Here is a 24,565-nt window from a genome sequence, read left to right on the forward strand (position 1 = left end):
TTTTTAAAAATTAATGTACAGGGTTTTAGAGAACTGGCCATTGTAGGTCTTTTCTGCTTTTCTGAAGTGAATTTAGTGCTAGTGAGAGATGCCACATTGCCAGCCCGAGAGATGGGACAGCACCGGCAGCTCCATGCAGGCTCTCACCTCCCACACGGCCCCTCTCCTTGCCAGTGTGCTGCAGCCATGTTTGGAAGGGACCACTTCTGATTGGCTTCTCCTGGGAATGAAGACGGCCAGCAGAGGTGCTAATTGTGACAACTGAGTGGGAGGTTTGTGTGATGATTATCTGTCCAAGCAGAATTACACGGAAACCCCCAACTCATTTCACAGCAGCTGCCCAGGAGCCATTCAGGGGTGGTAATTTAGCCTTATTCCCAGGCCCAGTGAGGTTTGACTGAGGAGTAAATATGGTTTATCCTCCCTGAGGTAAAATTGTGTTTAAGTCTTGAACAAGTTATCCTCTCCTTTTTTAGGGGGAATTGTATAACCACTGCTGAAAGTTCAGCCATGTGTGTCAAGAGTTTGCTAACTTCTTATCCTCTCTAGGCCTTATCCACTTCAAGGCACTAATCTGGTGGAGCACCAAGTCACTAAGCTAAATAGAAAATAGGCCATACCTTTGTACCTAGAGACGACGTCAGAAAAGTCAGGATGGAGAGACCCTAAATTACCAATTTTAAGTTTTAAATGTTTCTTTGATGGGAACCTGTTTTTTAAAAGTGATGAATGAAAGAACATGATACTTTTGGAACTGAGTTTTAGCTTCCACTTCAGTATATTATTCTATCACTTTATATTTGTCCACAATTATTGTATTCCATTGAACACTGTAGTCCTCTCCGGTGGTCAGAATGGATTTTCATTAGGGAGTAATTATTTTCCTAATTAGCCACAGCCTGTATCCATGTGATAATGGAACCTTTGGGTCCCCGGGGCAATGTTTGATATTCATCTTATTTACCCTCTTTTTGGATTCCCTGTCATGTTCTTTTCATCTTTGTGTAGCTGTGAAACAGGATTTAAAGATGGGGACCTCTTCATGTCTTACCGAAGTATGTTCCAGGATGTAAGAGATGCTGTCGACTGGGTTCATTACAAGGTACTTAGGAGCTCCTGCTTCACCTGTTCACTCTATGGCATGTGTTTTATGGTCTGACATTAACTTTCCAAGTGCAAATAGAGCAGAATTTTTCCTCCATTTAAAAAAAAAAAAAAGGATTTGCCCCCTAGTGACAGCTCTCTCTGGAATACTTTTGTTCTTGTCTTTGGCTGTCCTAGTTTCAGAAGTAATGCTGGTCTTTCCTTAATGATAGTGCTTGGCTTCTAGCTTTTATTTCAGTTTACATTTTCCAAACTTAGAAGAGATTTTAGTGTTAAAATTATACTTAACCCTACTCTTTGAGGATGATTATGGGATGTTTTTTCCCAATACCTCCTGCTTGACTAATAACATTAATTAATATTACATTTACTATAAATTATACTGAATAAAATAGGAAATTCCTTTTGATTTCTAGTTTAAAATAAAAATGGTTTTATATTTTAAATACATTTTGGAGGTAGAGTTGCAAAAAATCATATCTGTTGCTTTAGCGTGGCCCTCTCTAGTTTATCTACTTTTCCATTTTGGTAAATACTTAAGAAATGCATTTGTTTTGTTTGTTGGGTTTTTGTTTTAAAGATTTAATTTATTTATTGGACAGAGACACAGCGAGAGAGGAAACACCAGCAGGGGGAGTGGGAGAGGGAGAAGCAGGCTTGCCGCTGAGCAGGGAGCCCAGTGCGGTGCTCGATCCCAGGACCCTGGGATCATGACCTCAGCTGAAGGCAGACACTTAATGACTGAGCCACCCAGGCGCCCCTAAGAAATGTATTTGGTTGATAGTAGACCTAATTTTTCTTATAACCTGTTAAAAACTGATTTTCTTTTTTTTCTTCCTCTAGGGCTCCCTTAAGGAAAAGACAGTTGAAAATCTTGAGAAGTATGTAGTCAAAGATGTAAGTAATAAAGGGGAAAATAGATTTGCAAATCATGGAAATGAATAACAAGCCAATTTATAATGAAATGGACAAGAGAAGATACTTCTTTGTCTTGATACAATATATGTCAAGTATAATCACCAGGAATTTGCAGCCAGAGCATAGGTCTTAGTACAGTTTTTCCTTTTTGTTCATAGGCAAGAAGACCCAGTATTTCATTTGTCCTTTTAGCTCTAATAATAATAGCAGCTAGAGTAGTTACTGTGTGCACATCACTGTATTAAGTGATTATATGCCATTTAATCTTCAATAGAACCCTGAGGGTAGGTTTTGTTACCTCTGCTTTATAGATAAAGAAACTGAGGAACAGAGGTTACATGACTTGCCCAAGTTCATACAGTTAGTAAGAGGTAAGGCCATAGGTCACACCTGAATGTGATCCAGATCATAACCAGAGCACTAGATAATCTCAAAAATGTACATATATGTGACCATTATTTAAATTAAATCAACAGGGAATAATGAGGAATGCTATAAAATACCTTGAAAGATTTTTAAAATATGTAGTTAATAGAATTGTACCAATGTTAATTTCTTAGTTTTGATCTTTTTACTATGGTTGTGTAAGATCTGAATATTAAGAGAAGCTAGATGAAGAATATACTGAATACACTGTAAGTCTGGAATTACTTTATTTTTAAAGCTTTTATTTATTTGTTTGTTTATTTATTTAGATGAGAGTGTGTGCCCACAGGCTGGGGGGGAGGGGCAGAGGGGTTGGGGGAGAGAGTCTCGAGGAGACTCTGTGCTGAGCATAGAGCCCTATGTGGGGCTCAATCCCACAACCCTGAGATCACAACCTGATGTCTGGAATTTATTTTATTTTATTTTATTTTATTTTATTTTATTTTATTTTATTTTATTTTATAGTTGTTAAAATATTTGTCAGCGAGAAGGCGCACAGGCAGGGGGCGTGGCAAGCAAGGGGAGAAGCAGGCTCCCCGCTGAGCAAGGAGCCCGATGCAGGACTTGATCCCAGGACTCTGGGATCATGACCTGAGCCAAAGGCAGATGCTTAATGGACTGAGCTACCTAGGAGTCCCTGGAATTATTTTAAAATAAAAAGGAAACATACATAGCTCCAAGATGAGATACGACTTCCTTTTCTCACAGAGTAACAGAATATAGTATTTTTTCGAAGTACTTTGGTACAGATTTCTTATTGTTTTTAGTCTTTGTACCTCCTGTTTCCACCCCCACTTCCACTCTTGTTGTTACGAGAGAATACTGAGGGGTTCAGGAGGTCCAGGAGAATTTGAGTGAAGAACAACCTGTTTACTGTGAGAGAAGGAAAAGCTGCTTTTCCTTCTGGTGACATCAGGAGTTAGAATTTCCTCATGTATCTGGAGATGGGTCTGGGCATTTCTAGGCTGCATCCTGCACGGTGTTTTATAAAACAAAAGTATATTTGGTGAAGCCATATCTTACACTCTCCATGTAGAGTATTTTGCTGGTGATGTTTAAAATCGTCTCCTCCTGGGGCCCCTGGGTGGCTCAGTTAAGTGCTGACTCTTGAGTTCGGCTCAGGTCATGATCTCGGGGTCGTGGGATGGAGCTCGGATGAGCCTGCTTGTCCCTCTCCCTCTGCTCCTGCTTGTGCATGCGTTCTCTACCATAAATAAAATATTCAAAATCAGCTTTTCCTGACCTTTTACGTACCTCATATAGTCTGAGATTACAAAGTAATTTAAACTCTTTCCTGAGGCAGACATGAGGAAGGTAGAGATGTTTTTATTTCTAAAAAATTTTTTAAGGTTTTTGGAGTTTTGTTTGTTTTGGTAATCTCTACACCCAACGTGGGACTCAGACTCACAACCCTGAGATCAAGAGTCTTGTGCTCCACTGTCAACGAGGTATCCCGAGGTGTTTTTAATAAGCATATTGAATAAGCATATCATCTATATGTATAATTTTATAAATAAACCTATCCATTATATATACCATGTATACTATATATATTAATACTTAATTCATGCATAGTGATAATGTGGTCTTTTAAATGTAAAATTCTGAAACTAACCAGCCCTTAGAGGACATCCCCTATTCTTATTCCAGTGGACAAAAGTCCAAGTGTAAATGAGTATATATTTGTGTTTTAGTGTTACATTCATCATCATATTGCATTGCAGGGAAAACTGCCTTTGCTTTTGAGCCGAATGAAGGAAGTAGGGAAAGTGTTTCTTGCCACCAACAGTGACTATAAATATACAGATGTAAGTGCTTAATATTCATATTTGTCTATACAGAGGAATTATTTTGGCCTAAAGAACTGCGAAGATAATGAAGACTGTATTTTGTTAAGTGAGGGTAGTTTTTTGCCATTTCAGAAATTTGGAGAGCAGAGTGAAAAAAATATCTATGGCATAAGGGCTACATCAGAGTGGTTCTTAGATTTTTCTCAATATTTCATTTGACTATTTTCCCTGATTACAGTTGGCTACTTGAAGGTTTTAATTTGGAGGTTAAAACATTTGTGCTGATTAAAATGGCTTCTATATCTCTTTAGTGCATCATTTATATAAACTCGAGAAGTCACACATTTATTGCACAAGTATAAATGCCCTCCCTGCTGTTGGGAGCCAGACAGCAGTAGATGGTTTGACTCTTAGCCATCAAAATGTACTACCTTATAACTTAGAAATTTTTTTGCCATGATTAAAGTATATAGAAAGCCGATTTAACTCCTTGGCCTCATCTTACTTTTGCTAAGACAGTTACAAGTTTATAGTACTAACAAGCAGCTCAGCGCTCCCCAATTCTCTTTATGTAAAATCTTGATTTAGAAATGTGATCTGGAGTAAGCAGTCTTACAAGCCAACAAATCTAACGGTTCGTGGGCTTGGTTAATCTAGGAACAGTAGTTGCGAGGCCAAGGTTTATTATTCCCATGTGAATCATTAGTTTTCTAGATGCCCTTACCTCAGACACCATTCCAAATGTATGTTCCAGTCCTCTAGGAGAATTTGGGTAAGGGTATATGGATGAAGGGTGCAAATATGTCCCAGAAGAAGCCTATGTCCTACTGAGAATGTCAGCTTTTATTTGATGAAGCATTAATTTCTGGCTTTAGCAGTCATGATTTCATAAACTTAGAGGAAACAAGAATGTGATGAAACCTATATTGAAAAAGATGTGTCTTATGAAAAACCTGGGTTTGATTTTTTTTTTAGGTCTTTTGCAAAAATAGTATATGAACCTTATGTTGGATTTTTTTTTTTCCAGAAAATTATGACTTACCTGTTTGATTTCCCACATGGCCCCAAGGTACCACATGTAACTTAATAGACCATTGCTTTTCGTAATAATGAGTGCATTTAGTCATCCTGGAATATTGAGATAAGGGAATTGTCAGAATTCATCTAGAAATCTTCATTAACATTGGAAGTAATGCAGAAGCTAGTATAGTTTAACATTGCTAGAGTTTTGAAAACTAGACAGAAATAAAAGGTATTTGTGTTTAGTGTGATGGGATCTGGTAAGTTTGTGTGGCGAAGATAGGAATTTTCTGGTTGAGGAAGATCTGTGATTAAAAGAAACAGAAAATATATATATTCTTGACAACTTCTGGAATCTGCTTAGTTATTGCTGAGTGCTGTGCCAAGAGAACTGTTAGCTTTGCTATTTAGCAGAGAAGTCTTCATTCCTGCAGTAAGACTATACTTAGATTTAGGGAATACTCATTGCAACTTAGTCACATACTTGTGAGATTTTAGTAGTGGGTTTGAGTAAATATCCATAAGTCTGTTTTGAGATCGCCCAGAAGCACAGCAGGCATTGCTCTCCAGCTTGACTTTACAAGTTGAATACCATGGTTTCAGGATGGAAATAGTGGGCATAACTTCTAGGTTAGCGCTGTGACAAGCCTGCTGTGTGAGCCAAAGGCTGATGTGAACCTAGAGCCATTATTCTGAGAACATAACCAATGAAATTTGCTAGTAATAGTTCCATGTTAGTGTGTATACTTCAGTTCTAATGCTGATCTGCCTCTTTTCTTAATCTGTCTCGAGTATTGATTTGCATCTCTCCTTGGCTCCTTTTTGCCTCTGTTAGCCCATTTCAGAGTGTGAGCACACTTTCCTTCATATGTTAAGTTGCTGTGAAATAATTAGACAAAATGATTTAAAATGTGTAAATTTATGTTTTTACCTTGTCTGCTTCCAAAAGAATGTGACTTATAAGACGACACAATGTTTTTAACAAAATAGTGGGATCTTTTGGGTGTACTTAATATGTCTACATTCCTTGCATCTGAGTGAGATTAAGCATTAGTGCCTCAAGGTTAGGAGTGATGTTTTGGCTTTTGCTTTCTCATCTTCATCAGCCTGGGAGTTCGCATCGACCATGGCAGTCCTACTTTGACCTGATCTTGGTGGATGCGCGGAAGCCCCTCTTTTTTGGAGAAGGCACAGTGCTGCGTCAGGTGGATACTGTAAGTCGAGAGGATGATCTGTCTGGTAGCTCGTGTTCTTATTTCTCCTTTCCCCACTCTTACTCCTCCCAAGGAAACAGGTATTTTTAACTTACTGGCCATAGCTTTTTTAAAAAAATTTAATCTAAGTTTTAAACATCTTGAGATAGCCACATAAAGCCAAAAGAATATAATTCAAAAGTGCCGTTCATTTAGCTGCCTGTCCAAATCGCATTTTGGTTGGCAATTGCGATTGAACAGTAAATATTACAAAGTCCATCTTCTTTCCTCACAGAAGACTGGCAAGCTGAAAATTGGTACCTACACAGGCCCCTTACAGCATGGCATTGTCTACTCAGGAGGTAAGTCACAGATTTCACCTTGCTTTGGTGTCCTCCTGGCATAGTGCCACTTATACTCTTTATTATTCTGAAGATACTGTCTACTGGAGGTGAACGCTTCCGTCACCTACTAATGCAATAGGAGTCGGGGAGAATGGGTTTGAGAAGTTGTTAGTATGACCTATTGAGTTTTGTGGTTTTTTTTTTTTTTTAAAGATTTGAGAGAGAAAGCGTGTACACATAGGGCAGGGGCAGAGGGAGAAGCAGATGCCCCGCTGAGCAGGATGCCTGATGGGGGCTCCATCCCAGGACCCTGAGATCATGACCTGAGCCAAAGGCAGACATTTAACCCACTGTACCACTCAAGGCGCCCTGACTTAATGAATCTTTGATTTTCCTAAAAGGATCAGTTTTTCCTCATCCTTTTACCTATTTGAGGCGGTTCTCAAAGGGATCCTCAGGGAGCCTTTATGGACACAGATATGCAGATTATGTTGCAGTGAGAAACAACTGAACAAAGCCACATTGTCAGATCTGTGATGAGAAATGGTGGTGGTACTTTTGGAGGGTTAGATTCACTAATGCTGAGACGTGGTTTTGTTGCTCTTGGATTTGGCCATCAGGAGCTCTGGTTAGCACAGTGGAGCTGAAGGCCTTGCCTTAGAGGCAATAAAAGGAATGATGAAAGGAAAACAGTGGTGGGTCTTTAAGAAAGGTGAGCCCTTTACCTAGTCTGTTCCTTGTGTAAGAATAAAATTAGTACAGTATTTAATGGTGATGGTACCTAGAATGATGGTTTTTTAACAGGGAGACATTTTTGTTTTCCCATTGTTCATTTCACCATTTCAGGTTCATCAGATACAGTCTGTGACCTGTTGGGAGCCAAGGGCAAGGACATTTTGTATATCGGAGATCACATTTTTGGAGACATTTTAAAATCAAAGAAACGGCAAGGGTGGCGAACTTTCTTGGTGATTCCTGAACTTGCACAGGAGCTGCATGTCTGGACCGATAAGAGTGGTAAGGAGCCATTACAATCTTTATATGCTAAGGGCCAGCTAGGAATCAGTCTTCTTTAATGAGCTCATTACTTTGTATGTGCGGAGAAAGGGGCAGAGGTAGTCCCAAGGTATTTGGATACTTCCCTCTAGCCAGGTATGGTATAGAACTCCAGAATTTCAGGAAATAGGGGAGGTTATCTTGTTCGGCCTTCTTGAATTCCTTCCCAGTTAAGCCCAGAATGTTGCTATCTTGAGTTCTATTATTGTAGGAACTAAACTGTGAATTCCACTTTCCTCTGTTGTCCCATATTTTCCAACCACACATACTAGTTCCAGTCTCTCTGCCACGAGCCTGTATCTGTAGTTTGGTGGCATTGATGGCTCAGAGTAGTAATACGTCTTTTTTTTTTTCCTGCTTTTCAGAAAATGAGACCAAATGGTATTCTCTGAACTGTATGCTGAATTGAGCTGTAGTTCTAGTTAGGTAAAGATGTTTGACATGTAAGTTCTCCAGCTAGTCCTTGCTAGCATCAGGCACAGCACGGGGAAAGGTACTGCCTCGGGTACTTACTCCAGCCCTACTACTTAATGCCCTTAGAAGTTACTAGGACACCCTGTGCTTTAGTTTCCTCAGATGTGAAAATGAGGCTAATACCTACTTCACTGAGACTTAACTGAGGTGTAATGTGTGTTTATAGAGGATACAAGTAACAGCCTTTCTCAGCCACTGTTCTTCATCTGAACCACCAAACAGAGAAATTGATTTGCATGATTTTTCAGTTCTCCCAAAAATGATAAAATTTGTTGTATGTAATAGATCCATTAGGGCTTTATTCTCTTTGGGGAACCAGGTTGAGAAGGACTGGAACACCTCAAAAGCATGCAACAGACACTGCCTGTTGCTTGTCCTTAGTGGGATTTTCTGACTAGCTTTTCATCCCCATTTGCAACTTTCTACCTAGGAAATTCTGTAGACTAGTTGATTCGGCTCTAGTTCCTGGACTTGTGACTCCAGACACCTCACCTACTCTTCATTCTCTGATCTGAAGATGATCTGAAAACAACTGTTAACAGTTGTTTGCTGACCCACCGGAGATGGCACGTGAATTAGCACTTTGTAAGCTCAGAGTCCGCATCCATTTGGAAAGGAGAGTTGTAGCCAGTGGTGTTGAAATAGGAGGAAAGGCATAAAGAAGAAATCAAGGCTTTCCTCTGCTGCCAGATCCCGAAGAGGGCAGGAGAGGAAGTCATTTTGAACACGCACCTGTACCCTTACTTGTCAGTCCTGTCTGCAGCCTTTAAAACATTTTTCTTTTCTTTCCAAACTTCAGCACTTTTTGAAGAGCTTCAGAGCTTGGATATTTTCTTGGCTGAACTCTACAAGTAAGTTTCTGCATTTCTTCCCTAAAAGCCCTCTACCGCTTTGGGAATCACCTAGGTGTAGGGATGTCTTTTCTAGAGATTTTCAGTGGTGTTTTCTTTCGTCTCCAGGCATCTTGACAGCAGCAGCAACGAGCGCCCAGACATTAGTTCCATCCAGAGGCGTATTAAGGTATCCAAATGGGATTTGGGAGAAAACTTGGAAGATCAAGTTTTGTTTTTTATATTTCTTCTATTATACAGGGCTTGGCACATAGCCAGCACTCAGTAAATATTTGAATTCAATCTTTTCTGTTTTAGAAAGTAACTCATGACATGGACATGTGCTATGGGATGATGGGAAGCCTGTTTCGCAGTGGCTCCCGGCAGACCCTCTTTGCCAGTCAGGTGATGCGATATGCTGATCTCTATGCAGCATCTTTCATCAACCTGCTGTATTATCCGTTCAGCTACCTCTTCAGAGCTGCCCACGTCTTGGTGAGTTAATACAGTCTTAGGCTAGTATTTACAATTAAGATACACTTTTAAGGCTGAGATCTGAAACCAGGTTTGTGGGGTGGCACAGGAGTTTGGGGGTTTTGTTTTTTTAATGTTTTCAGATTTTATTTGTCAGAGCATAAGCAGAGGGAGAAGCAGGACTCTGGGATCATGACCTGAGCCGAAGGCAGATGCTTAACCCAGCTGAGCCCGGGTCCTTTCTTTGTACTGTGCAAGAGCTCATGAGCAGGTTACATGGTTGCACAAAGGGATCTCTGAGAAAGTAGCATCCAGATCGAATGTTGTAGGGTGGTATAACTTTACTCAGAAGTGTATTAAAAGTTTGAGTAGTGAAGACTTTCCTCTTTTGTTAGCATTTATATAAAAACTGTTTTTCTCTTATTTAGTGCTGATCTATATAGTTCAGGACTTTTTTTTCCTGTGAATCTTTCTCCCCCATCTTTCTAGTTTCCGGCTGTAATGATCTGGACAGTTTTAAGGGTTGAAGAAGAGAGGAAAAATACAGTTCTAGAAGATGCTTTAGTATCTAAATTGGCTGGGCCTCTGCACAGCCAGCTAACAAGCAGGAGAAGGGGTTAGGATTTAGGAAACTATTTGACTCCACCTGCTTTCTGAACCTCTGACCTTGTTCTAGATGCCTCATGAATCCACGGTGGAGCATACACACGTAGATATCAACGAGATGGAATCCCCTCTTGCCACCCGGAATCGCACATCGGTTGACTTCAAAGATACCGACTACAAGCGACACCAGCTGACCCGGTCGATTAGTGAAATTAAACCCCCCAACCTCTTCCCACTGGCCCCCCAGGAAATTACACACTGCCATGATGAAGATGATGATGAAGAGGAGGAAGAGGAAGAAGAATAAGGAGGAAAACCAAAACTGAGCACCCATTACACAAGCCTGGCAGGACTCACAGGAGCAAAGGATGGGTTCTAGCGGTGGGTGGGGGAACCCCGTCAAAGGTATATCTGGAAAGTTTCTGAAGACTTTAAAATATTCTAATCATAGAGAGATACTTTTTAGTTTTGTTTGCACTCTTTGCAGATGGTTCAAATTGTAATGGAGTCTGTACTAAAGAAAAGTAAGGGTGAAGCCGGGCTGACCTGCATGCAGATGGCACCATCGTGGCTGTGACACTGTTTCCTTGTCTTGTTTCATCCTCAGTATGTACTGGAGACACCCGAGGTGGTGAAGAGTCTCAGAGTGGAGTAAGGGTGCTGGGAAGAGGTCCAAAAATGATGTTATATTATAAATTGTGCTCTTACTCCAAAATCCATCCTGAAATTTTCAGTGCATTACACAGTATTGTATATCAGTGGAGAAATATATTGTTTCCATTATCAAATGTAGTCTTCTGTTAAGGTCAAGATTCCTTTTATAAGCTTTGAAGTGTCCTCCGTGCCTCTGGGCAGACTGGGGGCTTCAGCGGCCTTGCACAAGTATCGGGTTTGCTGTAGGGCTGGAAGGCACTGCAGTGAGTGATTCTGTTTTGAGGTACAAGTTTTCAGCTCTTCTTACATATTTTTGATAGCAGAAATGCTTGTTATCAGAAAGTCTTTTTCTCATCTGGGATCAACCTATAGAATTTAGCTGCAAGAGGAAGAAAGCGCAAGCCCCATGAAAAGAAAAGGAGGAACCACCTCCTTCCATTAGAGCATAACTGAGTGAATTCTGTAGTGTGGGCCAGTGTGGCTCGTGCTACCCAGAGTTGCAGTCTTCTCTTTCCACTAGGGTGGACAGCTGCAGTTCAGAGCCAAGCTGTAGAAGATGGGAAGAGGGCTCTGTAAGTCAGAACCGTACTGGAGCAGAGGGCACGATCAGTGTGAGTGAATTCCGAATCCCAAGAGCAGTCACTTGTTTTGAACAGGACTGGACCGTCACTGTGTACTTTCGGGTCTCGGACGGCCTCCCAGGCGCAGTCCGAGTGGCCGCGGCAGTTCCAGCAGTAGTGTAGACCTGTACTTTACCCTTCATCTACTCCTTCCGTTCTCACTGGTGAACACAGAGGGTAGATTAGCGGCTCTAGAATTCAATAAAGTATAATATTTCTAATCCTGACTTGGACCCCTTCCTGTAGCATAACTGTAATAACGGTTGGTCTTCAGGTGGGTGTAGGTTTGGCTAGTGACATCGGTTTGACGCTCTTGTAAAGGGAATGCAGTCTGGCATGACTAATAGTTACAGTACCTAAAGGGCCTCACAACTTTCACGGGAAGTTTGCTGGTACAGGACTATGAGGTAAGGCTTTTTAAAAATGATTTTATAGTAAGGGAACACAGTTCAGTAACATAGCTAAGACCATGTTACCTCATCACTTTCAGTATATATGGGCTTTACATTAAGTTAAACATTCTAACTGGTATCCCTTAGGAATATATTGCTACTTTAATCAGGTTACTGGGGCACCTGGGTGGCTTAGTCAGCTGAGTGGCTGCCTCTTGATTTCGGCTCAGATCACGGTATTGAGCGCCACGCTCAGCAGAGAGTCCTCTTGAGTCTTTCCCTCTGCCCCTCCCTCCCACTTGCATGTGCTCCCTCAAATCCTAAAAATCAGGTTACAAATGCTATTGAAACTAGCACTTAATAAATACTGTCCCCATTTTAAATTTTAGTATGTTTGTCACCCCAGCTATGATTCTCATTCAAGATGGAGATGATGCCCAGTTTGACACAGTCTTAAATTTGCTCACAGCCAAATAATTTTGAAGGGACTTATTACAACTACAGAGCCTAACTTCTAATAGTACATTTATGTATTTTTCCCTTTTAGAGCAAGGACCATCATGAGCACTTTGCTTTCAATTTACCACACTTTTTGTATTGTTAGCCACATAAGATCTTATCTTTGTAAGCATTTCTTTTTAGCCAAATGTCTGACAGTGGATCCTAAGATCGAGCAGTAAAAAGCACACAGTTGGAAGAATTCCACTGCTGGTCAGAGCTTTCTTCGGGACCACCAAAATCTATTTTAAAGAAAGAGCTAGGATTCAATCCGTAAGCATCTGAGACCCAGAACAGAGTGTTGCTTCTCTGCATATTATTGCTGTTAGAAGAGTGTGCTAGGGAATTAGGCGGTCCAGGGGCAGGCACTCAGGGCAGATGGAGTCGGGCTTGCTAAAACATGAAAGTGAGTTTCTCTGTTGCCCACAGTTAAGGAAGCTGAACTTAATGTTTTTGTTTCAAACTGAGGCATGTTAGACTATGAGAACACAGATTTCCCAAAATCTCTTCCCTGGGTATTTGAAAAGCACCAGACACCCCTTCTGGGGTGTTAGACTGAACTCCCAATCTTAGGGACCCTGCCACACCCAGTAGCTGGTCACAGTTGCAGCACACCTGTGACCCTTTGTAAGGGGGTTCCCTTTTTAAGAGGACTTGCCCCATTCATTCATTTCTACAAAGATGGTCAGCAGATTTCGAAAAATTAAAGCCAGGAAAGTTTAGTAATTCTGTTAGACTTTGATTTTCTCCTACCATAAGCATAGCTGTGCTGAGACCTAAAGTAAGAAAGCAAGAACTTTGAGCTACCCTTTCTAAGGTGCTTTTAGAAGTGGGTCTTAATAGAACCAGAATAACTTGGAGCTACAAATCCTTTAGTCATGTTACTGGTTCTAAGCAGCTACTTTAAAAAGCCACTTGCAGTGACATGTCAGACTTAAAAGTACTTTGTTCATGTTTAGATATTTCTAAATCAGATTTATTTATTCAAGAAATATTTTGTCAACAACTTTAAAGCCCGGCAGTTTTTCCAAGGCTGCCAGAGCATTTAAAAATACTCTTATTCACCACAAATAGCCTGAGGCAAGTAAGTGCAGCTCTAAGTCTGCATTAAGGGTGGGAGCCTTGTACACAGTCCGTGTTATGGAAACTATTTAACCTTTCTTTGATGGTGGGAAAAACGGTAACTATGGTGCAGCTATCGCCATATAGTCAATGGCCCATTTCCTCACTTGGTTTAGAAGTTTCTATCTCGATACTCAATACATGAGGTTTCTCATGACATTTTTATCTTGGTGACTACAGCATAGGGCTCTTCTCTAAGTTTTCTCTCAAATGGAACAATTTCAAATGATACACAACTTTGGGAGGCCCTTAGAATGAAATCTCTACCACGGAGCTACCCAAGCAGCCTTACAAACAGAAGAAAAATGACACACTACCCCCAAACAGCAGGGAGAACATGCTCAGCAGCGAGGAAGCAGAGCCGGGTGACTTCCAATAAAACCCACATCGTCCCAGCCTCCACCTCCACTAACGCGGTTCAGCATTTCACTGTTCTCTCACTGTTGAGCATATAGAAAGAGAAAGCAAGTTCTTTAAAAAAAAAAAAAAAACATTTGTTCACAGAATGAACACATCTGTGTTACCTGGCAATCTCACCCGTTTCTCCCTGTCATCAGACACAGCTTCATCCCAAAGCCACAGCAATCTGACTTGTTCCAACAAAGATATGCAATTTCAAAAATAAAGTATATGCAGTATTTTGAAGTTCCTCGGAAGACCTCTAGCACAAAAAAGTACTGCCAGTGAAACATTTTATCTCAAGCTTGCTGACTCTGTTACTGTACGTCTAAGTACTTTCTATTTTCTAACTTAAACCAGTTTTTGGTCTGGTTTATGTTTCTTCCTACAAAGTAAGATCCCTTTGCTTCATTTTATTACTAGAGAAAAGGTGGCTTAGACATTGTATCAGGAATCATATTAAGCACAAATAGGTCCCTGAATGGTCTGCTCTCCCATGAAGCTCTTCCCAAAGCCATGTCTGGCCGGGCTATAGACGAGGCCTGAAGAGTCCGGGCCAAGACAAACCTCACCACAGGCACTAGAGCCCAAGCGGCTGAGTGCACGTTCTTCCCACGAAAACAGCAATAGTCCTTCTGAGTCTCACAAGTTCCTGAGATACTTGGAAGTATTTGCCAAGGAAACCTTTCCAACACTAAAAACAAAAAATTTTATTAAATATCCAGTCTTTTTTTGAGGGCGGGTTCTCACCAGAGGTAATCTTTGACTTGTGGGTATTTTGAAGCAAGTAACTTCATTTTTGGACCCACTGCCCTCAAGTCAACGGTGTAGCAGAATCGTAAGGAAGCCGGCTCACACTCAACATTCCCGCTCTGTGCTGGCCTCCTGTTTGCGCACTTCACGATCTGAATCTCCTAGCAGGAAAAGCACTTTGACGAAGAACTCCCACAACTTCCCCTTGTATCCTTTGGCCTTGGAGTCCTCCACCAGGGGAGATGGCATGCCAGCAGAAGGTCAGAGAAAGGGCCCCATAAAGGTTTAATTCCTTTGTTTGTGGATGTGACAGTATGAGCACAGATGTCAGGATCTTGAAGGGAAAATGATGAAACAGCCTTACCAAAAAAAAAAAAAAAAAAAAACCTGGGAGTTTACTAGCCATCTAATCTAATTCAGTGTTTTGGCTCTACTGAAGAACTGCTGCCATTAAACTACATTATTTTCAAAAAGCATAAAAAGTTTTCAGAATTCAACTCCAGGTTATGAAAAAGGTCATTCATTCAATTCATACCAGTCATTTTCTCTATAAGACCCTCTGGTCGGTCACTCTCTCTGCCCTCAGAAGTGCTGAATTGATAAGAAGTGCTGGGGAGCACAATCTGTTGTATGAAATATAGGAACCCCAGAGATTTTTTCATGATAAAACTTCGTGACGAATGGACACATGGATACAGAGGGAAAACTTAAACAGCAGGAAAAATCACCTCTACTTTTCTTAGGGAATTGCCTGATTTGAACCCAGGACTCATCTAGACAAAGTAGTAAAGCAGGAAAAAGAAATAGCCATCTGGGACTTGATGTGGACAGAGAATTCCTTCCCTGGCCCTACTTGCTTTCTTCTCTGCTTCTAAGGAAAGCCAACAGGCTCCCAAGAAGGTAACACTTCACTGGAATACAGATCTGCCCCATTCTACTTTCAAAAATTGGGGGTAACCATTGGGGGGGGGGTGTGGTGATTAGGACAGGCGCATCTTAAAGCCAGGCCTGCCAGCAGTTCTTCACTGAACTGTCCCCATCCACAGGGCAGGTGTAAGTAAAACACACTGTAGACATCACGGTCAAACCACACAGTGGGGAAAATAAGGGACCAGTCACCAAGAGCATGATCCTCTGTGGAATGTAAGAGAGAGTGGAAGGGAAAAAGGATTCCAGAAAGACATGATCTAGGGATACATCACAAAGGGGCTGGGAAGCTGCACCAGAAGATTTGCAGGGTCTGGTAGCACGTGAGTGACGCAGGTAAGAAGGAACCAGGAGTTCACCTGAAGAGCAGTGGTGATGTAGAGGATGGGGGCCCCAACCCGGGGTTATCAGGGAAGGCGCGTGCCCACTGCATCCTCAGAGCATCTGAACGCGACTCACCACGCCCAGGCCTGACGTTCTGAACTTGAGAGTGAACCATCTGTGCCGGCTACCACACCTCTCTCCTCGGCTTCGCAGAGCAGAGGATCTACAGAGCCCTTCTCCTCTTCAAGAGCCAGCGGAGAGGCTTGAAGGAGGCCTCTGGTCTTGCCTAGGAAAAAACAGCCTGGACGTTTGCCCAGCTGACCTGTGTGCTGTTAGTGACTGAGTGGCAAATGTGAGGCCGTTTGAGTGGATGCCCTCCCGGTCCTTGACTACAGTGCTCTGACGGACTAGAATCCTTGCAAAGGAGAACACCCCTGGAACTGGTGGTGCCCGACTCCAGGGCGGGGGCAGGGGCCGAGGCCGAGGCACGGTGCTGGCATCCCTCTCTTGTAACCTAACACTTTGTGCTGTGTGTCCAAAGAAACGCCCTGCCGTGTTGCCATGCCAACACCCAACCCCAGCTTTCTCACCAGCACAGCCATGCTACCGGGCAGGGGACTGAGGTGGGTGTATAGATGGAAGGGGGAAGGGAACACACATCCGCTGGAAGGGTGAACAGAAAATCATCATTTATCTAAATAGAATAATAGAAATGAACAAAAACCTTTTAAAACAATCACAAAATTTACAAATAAATTGGTACAAAATAAATAGGAGAGACTGTAAATCTACAACATCATTTGAATTATAAAATGCATTAATTATGACAATCAGCTCACGGAACCTACACACGTCATTTGTGCTGCTTGAGGGTTACGTACACAGCTCTGAACACTGCTCGGAAAACTTCTCTGCTGGAAAGCATGAAATGTACACTATGACACAGTAAAGGCTGAGGGGGATGAAAGTCAGACACAAAGCAGGGGCTTGAGGGCCAAGGCAATGCTGGCATTGGGCTTCAAAACCACGAAAAGGCCTGAGAAGCCCAGATGGGGACGCAGCTCCCATGGTCCAGAGGGATGGATTCTGCAATCCAAGGGGGGAATTTAGAGGCCATCACTGTTGTGGGGCCAGTCTGCCAACCTGGCTTGGGAGGGTGGGAGTGAGGAAGGCGGCTCTGGTCTCACAGCCCTGCTGTACCATTAGAGAAGAGACCCCGTCACCAGGAAACAACCCCTAAGTATTTCCCGGAGGTACTTGAGAGCCCTGCCGTAACATAGGAGACCTGCCTCCATCCGCATCCCAAACACGAGTCCCATCAGGCATAGTGGTAGCCCAGCAAAAGGGCCGGGGATGCTCGGGTTGACGTAAGAGCAGCAACCTCTTTATGACAAACAGAAAGAAACCACTGCCTTCTCACCCACTTCGAGGGACAAGACAGCCCTAGGCTCCATGGATGAGGGGCTCTAGAAAATATCTCAGTCACAATGTACTAACAGTAGAGGCATATGTACATAATAAATAATAATATAAAATAAAGCATATACATTTGTAGATTTAAAAGACTCCAGAAATAAGAGAAGTCAATGGACTGACACACTCCACCTTCACAGCAGACTTCAGACACGGGGAATGACGAATCAGAAGCTAGGCTGGGACTCTCTGGGGAATGAAAGTCCTGAGGCCTTATTCCTTCCCACTCCCTTCTGCTCCGGGAGCCTAAGAGCAGCTGTGGAAACCAAGCGGCCTGGGCCTCCAACAAGAAGGGAAGGCACCCAAGCCCCACCAGGTCTCTGTAATAGTTCTCCCCCAGGTGAACCTGAAGAAGAATCTGGCCCCAAAAGAATCACTTCCCAAGTGAATCCGTGTTGGTCAGATGTGGGCAAATGCCAGAAGATACCCTGCCAGGCGAGGCAAGCCATTCTTCCAGTTCATGTTTACACTCAACATAAGCAGGTATCCAAACTCAAAGACATGGACTAACTCAAGCCTTTCTTACAGTACGTGTTGGAGCTGTGTACATAAAAACCTTGGTATACAAATTCCTAGAACTTTACTCTCTTGCTACTAGAACCTCTGTTTCTATGTTGCTTCAAGTACAGCCTGGTATTTCCCATCAAAAGATATCTACAACACTTCTGGTGAAAGGAGGTCAGTGGCCGCAGCATACACAGACCGAAAGCTTACGTGTGCTGAGCCAACTGCAAAGGTCTAAGAAGCCAGCCCAAGACGGCGGGACGAAAGCTGCTCCAAGCTCTGCAGTTGCTGTGAACTGCCATCACCTCCTTCTGTCCCTTGGGCTGACCAGGGACTCTGGAACCTTCAGACAGGGCAGAAGGAAAACCAGCAAGTAAGCATTCACTGCAGGAAGAATGCCTGCAAGCGTTAGAGGGAAAAGGCCCACTGCCACAGCCTGAGGGACAGGGACATCAGCAAGCGTGGCAAGGGTGCACCACTGACCCTCAACTGGAGGCAAATGAACCTCATCTTAAGAGTCCTCTGAACTCATCTCTCTTGTCAGCCCACTTGAATACAAAAGAACTATGAAAAGATCAAGATCTGTAAATGGCCCTGAGATATAAAAATCCACTGAGTAGGTTGCTCATTGATAAATTTACCTTGGAGAGTTTCTGTATCACCCCAAACCACTTTCATACTTAATTTTCTAAATCCCTAACAACTCTGGATTAATCTACAACTCACGCAGAGGTCCTTCCTTGCTGGACAGAAGCACCACTAGCCCTGAGCCTACAGTGGAACCAAACCCAACCCAGAAACTGTCCTCAGAAACCACACTGGCACCCCAGAAGCCTCCGCACCCTGAACTGCCAGCTCAGTCAACCCCCTGCAAGAAAAACCTATCTCTGGGGTCCAAATCGACACGGGAGTTGTTCCTGTCGCTTAGGCCACCTGAGAACTTGGGTCATGCAGTGTGGGCCAAGCCAACCCTCCCTGGCAGCTGCTGCTTTGTTAAGCACCCTTCTTGTCCAGCCCAGGTGAGTCTTTTGCTGGGGACCACCCCGACAAACCCTGGAGGAATCTTGGGATCCTGGCCCAGGACAGGTGAAGACGGCCACAGATCGTTGGCTGGTTTTCAGAAGATGAGAGGGCTGCGGTTTGCTCTTATTTCTGACCAGCCAGGACAAAGGCTCGATCGGCCAGGGCCTCCTTCGGTCTGCTCCTCAACCTGAGAGAATCTGAGGGCAGAAGTTCACGGTCCCTGCGTAGCCCAAATTCCTATTACTTCCATTCCCAGCGCAAACGCAGTTCTACTTGTATCTACCGCTGTTTTCCTAGACTTGGCAAAGCTGGTCCTTTAGTCAGATGGTACTGGGGACAGCACAGGTAAATCTATTCACAGTTAATGTTCCATATTCATGTGGAGTTTGCAGTCAACCTCTGCACAGAAGTTCCTTAAAATAACATCAGAAAATGGCAAGGTGCCCTACTTCCTCCCACGTGGGGAAGCCAGTCATGTCAGCATGAGCACCGAGGAAAGAACAGAGTTAAGTGGTGTGCCCTCTGAAATGCAAATCACGCAAGAACCAAGACTTAAACTAGTTGACTAGCACCCCAATATCCATGTACATACAAATCTTAACATTCTGTTTTCCTAAAAGTTTAAATATATGATTTTGGACTTGCCTGATGAATACAGAACAGAGAGAAATAAAGGGAAAGAACCTGAATGGTAGTAGGAAAAAAAAAAAAAACAACGCAAAAAACCCTCTCATTTATAAAGACAAAGCAGACTGTCCTGCGAACATCTCGATACTGGGGATCCAGCTTCAGGTGGAACCTTTCGGATGCTACCGTGGCCAGAAGCAGGAGGAGGCTCTGTCTGGCTCCACAGAGCCAGGGCTCGAAGCAGGGGCCACGGAAGCCACTGTAGACAGGCGCTGGGTCTGACCAGGGCTCTAGGAGCATTCAAGACAGCAGCACCTGTGTCTGCTTCACAGCCCCCTCCCCTCTACACTTACAAAGCCAGCAGCCCCAGGATGGTCCAGCCGTAGTGTAATTCTAAGAATTGGCCACTGCACATGGCGATCTCAAATATTTGATGGTCTTTCTCTGCCAGACTCCCCTTTATATAGACATAGAATTGCATGGAACTCCTAAGCCAAAACCATTGTGCTGCCCAGTGAAGCCATGAGCCAGCGTTTCTCCTTCAACAGCCTGATGGTAGTTTCCAGAGGGAAAGCAGGGCCTGGGAGGAGAATCTGATCACTCAAGGCAGCGAGTGTGATCTGAAGGGTCTTGAGGTTTCCCCGAAGCAGATGTAACTATAGCCAGGAATTATTTTCGACTCCCTGTTGTTATAAGATAGGAGTAATCCAAGCTGATGAGTGGTGTGGAGAAAATAAATACAAACTTGGGAGGCTAAAATTTCATCCTCTAGGAGTAGGAGCCCCCACCGCAAAGCCACCCCCGCCAGCACCTCACAGCGGACGTCTCCCAAGGCCGCCGCACTGCGTGGGTATGATCGTGCTGGGAAGTTCTCGGTTTCGCTCTGAGGTCAAGGAGCCAGCAGCTGGAACCCCCGCCTCTCCAGAGCTTTAGGGTCATAAAGGAGCGGTGGGGCTCTGAAAAAGACCCAACACATTAACTCTGATTCCAGAAGCTCCTTCCAGGAGCAAGGCACCCTGAGACAGGCCGCGTGTGGAAAAGCAGATCAGAGGGGAGAGGCTGAGGGGGCAGAGACCCCGCAAGTCAGGAACCACGGCGTGGCAGGCCAGGCTCCACCAAACCACCAGGAAGGCCAGCGCTGTCTGGGCCCGGAGTAGGGGTGTGGTTGCTGGGGGTCACTCCCCTTGCAAGACCCAGGGTTCACTTCCTTAGGGGGAACGCTGGTTTCTGCGCACCCTGGGGACAGTCCCCGTTCCCACGCCACACGGGTGGGCGTGTTAGAATCGGCTAGATGCGTGTTAGAGACTGAGACCTTTGAACTTGGACGGATCTGTTTATAAAAGGGGATACTCGGAGTGCGGGTCCCACCAACGTTAAGCTACAGAGCACACGTTATCTATCCCGTGCACACGGCAGGTTGGGTGCGAGCAGTAGGCACCCCCTCAGAGGGCGCCCCCGTGACCCTCCCTAAGGGGCATGGCACGGGTTGAGGAAGACCGTCCAGGACAGACATCCTGGAGGAAATACTGTGGTAAACGGGCCTATGACACCGGAGCCACCCACCCGCTTTCCGGGAGGCAGGCCGTGTGCTGCTGGCCGCTCCCCAGCCACAGCTCCCCTCCACCCCGAGCCCAACCTGGGGGACACAGTCCTACCTTGAGGAGGGAGAAGGAAACCGCTGCTTGGCCCGGGGCTTCCCTTCGTTCAGTGAGACCCAGTGGAGAAAAGGCTATCTTCTTGGCTAGCAACCGGGCCAGCACGGAGGGGCAAGCCTCCCCGCGAGCTCGGTCACTATGGACTCAGCTCAGTAATTCAGTGTACGAACGGACGTTGCCAACAAAATGCACATATCCCTCGGGCTAACACTTAAAACAGATGAGATGGTTAAGGATTCGGTCACTCAAGAAGTACCTCCGGACATTTTCACTACACGTGATGAATTTGGTTATTAAAATAAGGCGGAGACACACACGAAATGGCCACAACACACATTTGGTTTCTGAATCCCTGTTTGGGGCCAAACCGACCCTGGGCTGGACAGGCAGCCTCTCCGGCACCGGCCGCGTTGGAGGCGGGAGGCACAGAGGTCCTTGGACGAGGAACACAGCCACTGCTGGGCCCCAGGAGCCCAGGGACAGAGGGGAAGAGGGACACTGGGCTCCCTGGGAGGAGGGGCAGGGGCCGGCAGTCCCCAGAGTTCCCTCCTTTAAACACCTGGGTGTGGAAACGCCTTCTAGGCACGGAGCACAGAGCGCAGCTGGCCGCCCGACTCCTTTTCGGACAATTGTGTCCATCCCGGTGGGGGGGGAGGAGCTTGAAGGCCACACCGCGCCGTTACTCAAAGGCCCTGTGGAAGATTCCATTTGGCATCTGTGTAGCAGCATCCTGGGTCAACACAAGCAAGGACGGGGAGGTGGGCGCGGCACTCTGAGGCGGGGGCGCTGGGCTGGGGAGGAGGCCTGGCTGGGCCGCAGAATCCGGGCTGGAGGACCCGCGGGATGAAGTCACCTTGCCTCTGGCCAATGATAAACCATGGGCTTCAAATTCATTAACATTCATTTTGGTGATAAAAATTCCTTAGAGTAGGAGGAAAAATCACATTCCAAGCAAATGTTAAACCTTTCTGAGGGAAAGGGACACGGTTAAACATTAACTTAAAACAACACTGAGCTCACAGAGGCGACGGCGGGGCCCCAGGCTCCGCCCCACAGTGGGACAGACTTGGCAGGTCTGCAGCCACAGTTTTCTTCATTCATCCTTCAAGTTCCACAGCGACACCCACTGGGCCCAGAGGAGGCGTGCCCCTCCCGAGGAGGGCCCAGGAGGGCCGAGAAGGGCCGAGAAGGGCCACGAAGGGCGGGAGGAGCGAGTCCATTCGATTCGGGTCACATCATGGAGTCACGGCAGAGTTCAGACAGAACAATGTAAAACTCTGCAAAAGACACTGTTTAAAAACATGATCTCTTGGGGGGAGAGGGAGGAACCGCAACAATTTTCAACTTCATGCAAATTGAGGAAGGAGAAGAGTGAATAAAGATAAAAGGTACAACTGAAAAAATAAACATGATTCTATCTGGGTGGAAGTTCATCTCCGAAACCTCGAATGCCATGCCCTAGCCGTTGGTGTCACACCTCCAGCTCCCGCTCCTGCCCTCGCTGTCCTCCGCCGCGGCTTCCGGGAAGGGGACAAAGTCTTTGGTCTCAGGAGGTTGCAGGATGCAGCATGGCACACAAGCTCACACTAATGGGATTCACGGCCAGCCGGCCTGGGGCCCTGGGACTGGGGGTGAGGGTCGGCGGGCGCCCTAGATGGCCCCCTCGCTGTGCAGGCTGTGATTGGCCTTGTTGTGCGTCACACAGTTCTGTTCGTTGAGCAGGTTGGCGGTCTCGTCTGGCAACCCGTCGTGCAGCTCCGTAAGAGTCAATTCAATTTTAGTGTTTTCACTGTCTGAAGACTGAGGGGTTTTGTCCATCCGGGATGCCATCAAGGCATTTTGGTATTGCTGTCTTGAGATCTGGGGCCACAAGACGGTACAGGAGACAAACCAAGAGAACGCTTATTTTTAGGTGTTCTTGTCTCGACAGCACATTACATGTTAGACTCCCCCGCGAGACCCGCATAGTTTTTCTAAGAAAGGATCATCCTTGAAGATAAACTGAGCCACTATCCAAGTTCAAGTGGACTCTGGCGAACAAGTCAGTTTTTACTGATATAAGCCATTTCCAACTTTTCGTCTCAAAATTTCACAGAGACTGGAAAATGGAGATAGGCTTCCATCAGCTGAAGCTGGCTCATTCTTCGGTTCAGAAGACGTCCTTATTCCAGACTAAGAAAGGAACCCTCGCTCGGGACAGAAGAGTAGCAGAGGGTTCTTCCCACCCCATCTCAGGAAGTCTGCAGGGTCTCCGATCTCAGCCCTTCCGGGACCACCCGGACTCACTAGAGTCACAAGCTCATCAGGACTTGCTGGAAAAGGTTTATTCTCTCTCCAGCTCTCCCTCCTTGACAAAGCCGCATCTGACCGGCAGCGGGTCTGACGGAGCCCGGGAGAGGGCTGTCTCCCCGAGCCTGAGTCTCGGCTGGGCACAGGAGCTGGAGGTGGGACACCCAAATGACAAGGGGGAAGCCCAGGGGCAGGGCTGGGGCACCGACAACGTGCTGTGGGGGGTCACCTCCGGTGGCCAGGCCCGGCCAGGCCACGGCTCTTGGCTTACCTTCACAAACTGAAGGTCAGAAAGGGCTCGCACCGAGTAGTCAGGGATGTAGACTTGAAGGAACGAAGAGTTGAGCTGATTACTGCTGCTCCCCAGGGTCGGCGTTACGGCGTCAATCCGGTCACTTCGGCTCAGAGAGTCTGAGTGGTTCAAGCCACAGGGGCGAGGGGGTGACTTGTTTTCACCTAGAAAAGGGGAAAGCAAACCCCAGAACCTTTTTATGTGAGGTAGATAGAACCAACAAGTCAGCTCTTAATTATCCAAATAATAAAAAGTAGTCATCAACAGACCAGTTCAATCAACTTATGCCAGATGCCTGAGCGTCGTACAGCTCACCGCCTAGAAGGCCGCCCGTCAGCAAGGGGTCCGGTCCGTTCCCCTGCTCGGCCCCGTGTGTGTGCGTGCGTGCATACACCACACACACACACACACACACACACACTCCTTCCTGAGGCTCTGACCGCACCTGTACGCATCCCCAGGTGCCGTGATGTGCGCAGGCCGTGGGGAGAGAAGCTCCCGCATAGAAAACGGGGCGTGGGAGGGCAGCATTTTGTTATGTTGCCAGAAGCAAAAGCAAAGTACTCTTGAGAATGTCTGTCAACTAATAAGTGTTTTAAAGGGATCAAAAGAGTTCTGTCTGCTCATACCATACCATGCCCCCTAACTGAACCTATTATCTTTGTCTCTGACCCCAATCACATCCCCATCGGGCAGCCCAAGGGTGTCTCAGCATTTCAGGAACACTAGAAGACACCAAACTCTTAAAAGCCTTAAGGGATCGTAGGTCTTGCAGGAG

General features: G+C 45.2%; 2 protein-coding genes across 13 annotated transcripts in view; one reads left to right on the forward strand and one right to left on the reverse strand.

Moving 5' to 3' along the window:
- Positions 1–11,730, forward strand: part of NT5C2 (5'-nucleotidase, cytosolic II) — an 86,183-nt gene extending 74,453 nt beyond the window's left edge. For 9 of the 11 annotated variants that reach the window (XM_045803019.2, XM_045803020.2, XM_087862745.1 and 6 more), the window contains 11 exons: positions 1,009–1,102; positions 1,948–2,001; positions 4,173–4,256; positions 5,266–5,307; positions 6,365–6,472; positions 6,747–6,813; positions 7,642–7,812; positions 9,125–9,176; positions 9,285–9,345; positions 9,474–9,650; positions 10,306–11,730. In XM_045803019.2, coding sequence (XP_045658975.1) covers positions 1,009–1,102; positions 1,948–2,001; positions 4,173–4,256; positions 5,266–5,307; positions 6,365–6,472; positions 6,747–6,813; positions 7,642–7,812; positions 9,125–9,176; positions 9,285–9,345; positions 9,474–9,650; positions 10,306–10,542 — 1,147 coding nt within the window. In that variant the 3' untranslated portion in view covers positions 10,543–11,730. Of the gene's footprint in view, positions 1–105; positions 273–1,008; positions 1,103–1,947; positions 2,002–4,172; positions 4,257–5,265; positions 5,308–6,364; positions 6,473–6,746; positions 6,814–7,641; positions 7,813–9,124; positions 9,177–9,284; positions 9,346–9,473; positions 9,651–10,305 lie in introns of those variants that run through there. The other 2 variants (XM_045803025.2, XM_045803024.2) reach the window with 2 other exon arrangements.
- Positions 11,731–22,089: 10,359 nt separating this feature from the next.
- Positions 22,090–24,565, reverse strand: part of CNNM2 (cyclin and CBS domain divalent metal cation transport mediator 2) — a 142,447-nt gene continuing 139,971 nt past the window's right edge. For both annotated transcript variants that reach the window (XM_045803018.2, XM_087862744.1), the window contains 2 exons: positions 23,767–23,951; positions 22,090–23,066 (listed from right to left, as the gene is read on the reverse strand). In XM_045803018.2, coding sequence (XP_045658974.1) covers positions 22,857–23,066; positions 23,767–23,951 — 395 coding nt within the window. In that variant the 3' untranslated portion in view covers positions 22,090–22,856. The remainder of the gene's footprint in view (positions 23,067–23,766; positions 23,952–24,565) is intronic.

The sequence above is a fragment of the Ursus americanus genome, chromosome 6 (assembly GCF_024610735.1).
Source record: "Ursus americanus isolate L20-20 chromosome 6, mUrsAme1.1.p, whole genome shotgun sequence".
Lineage (NCBI taxonomy): Eukaryota > Metazoa > Chordata > Mammalia > Carnivora > Ursidae > Ursus > Ursus americanus.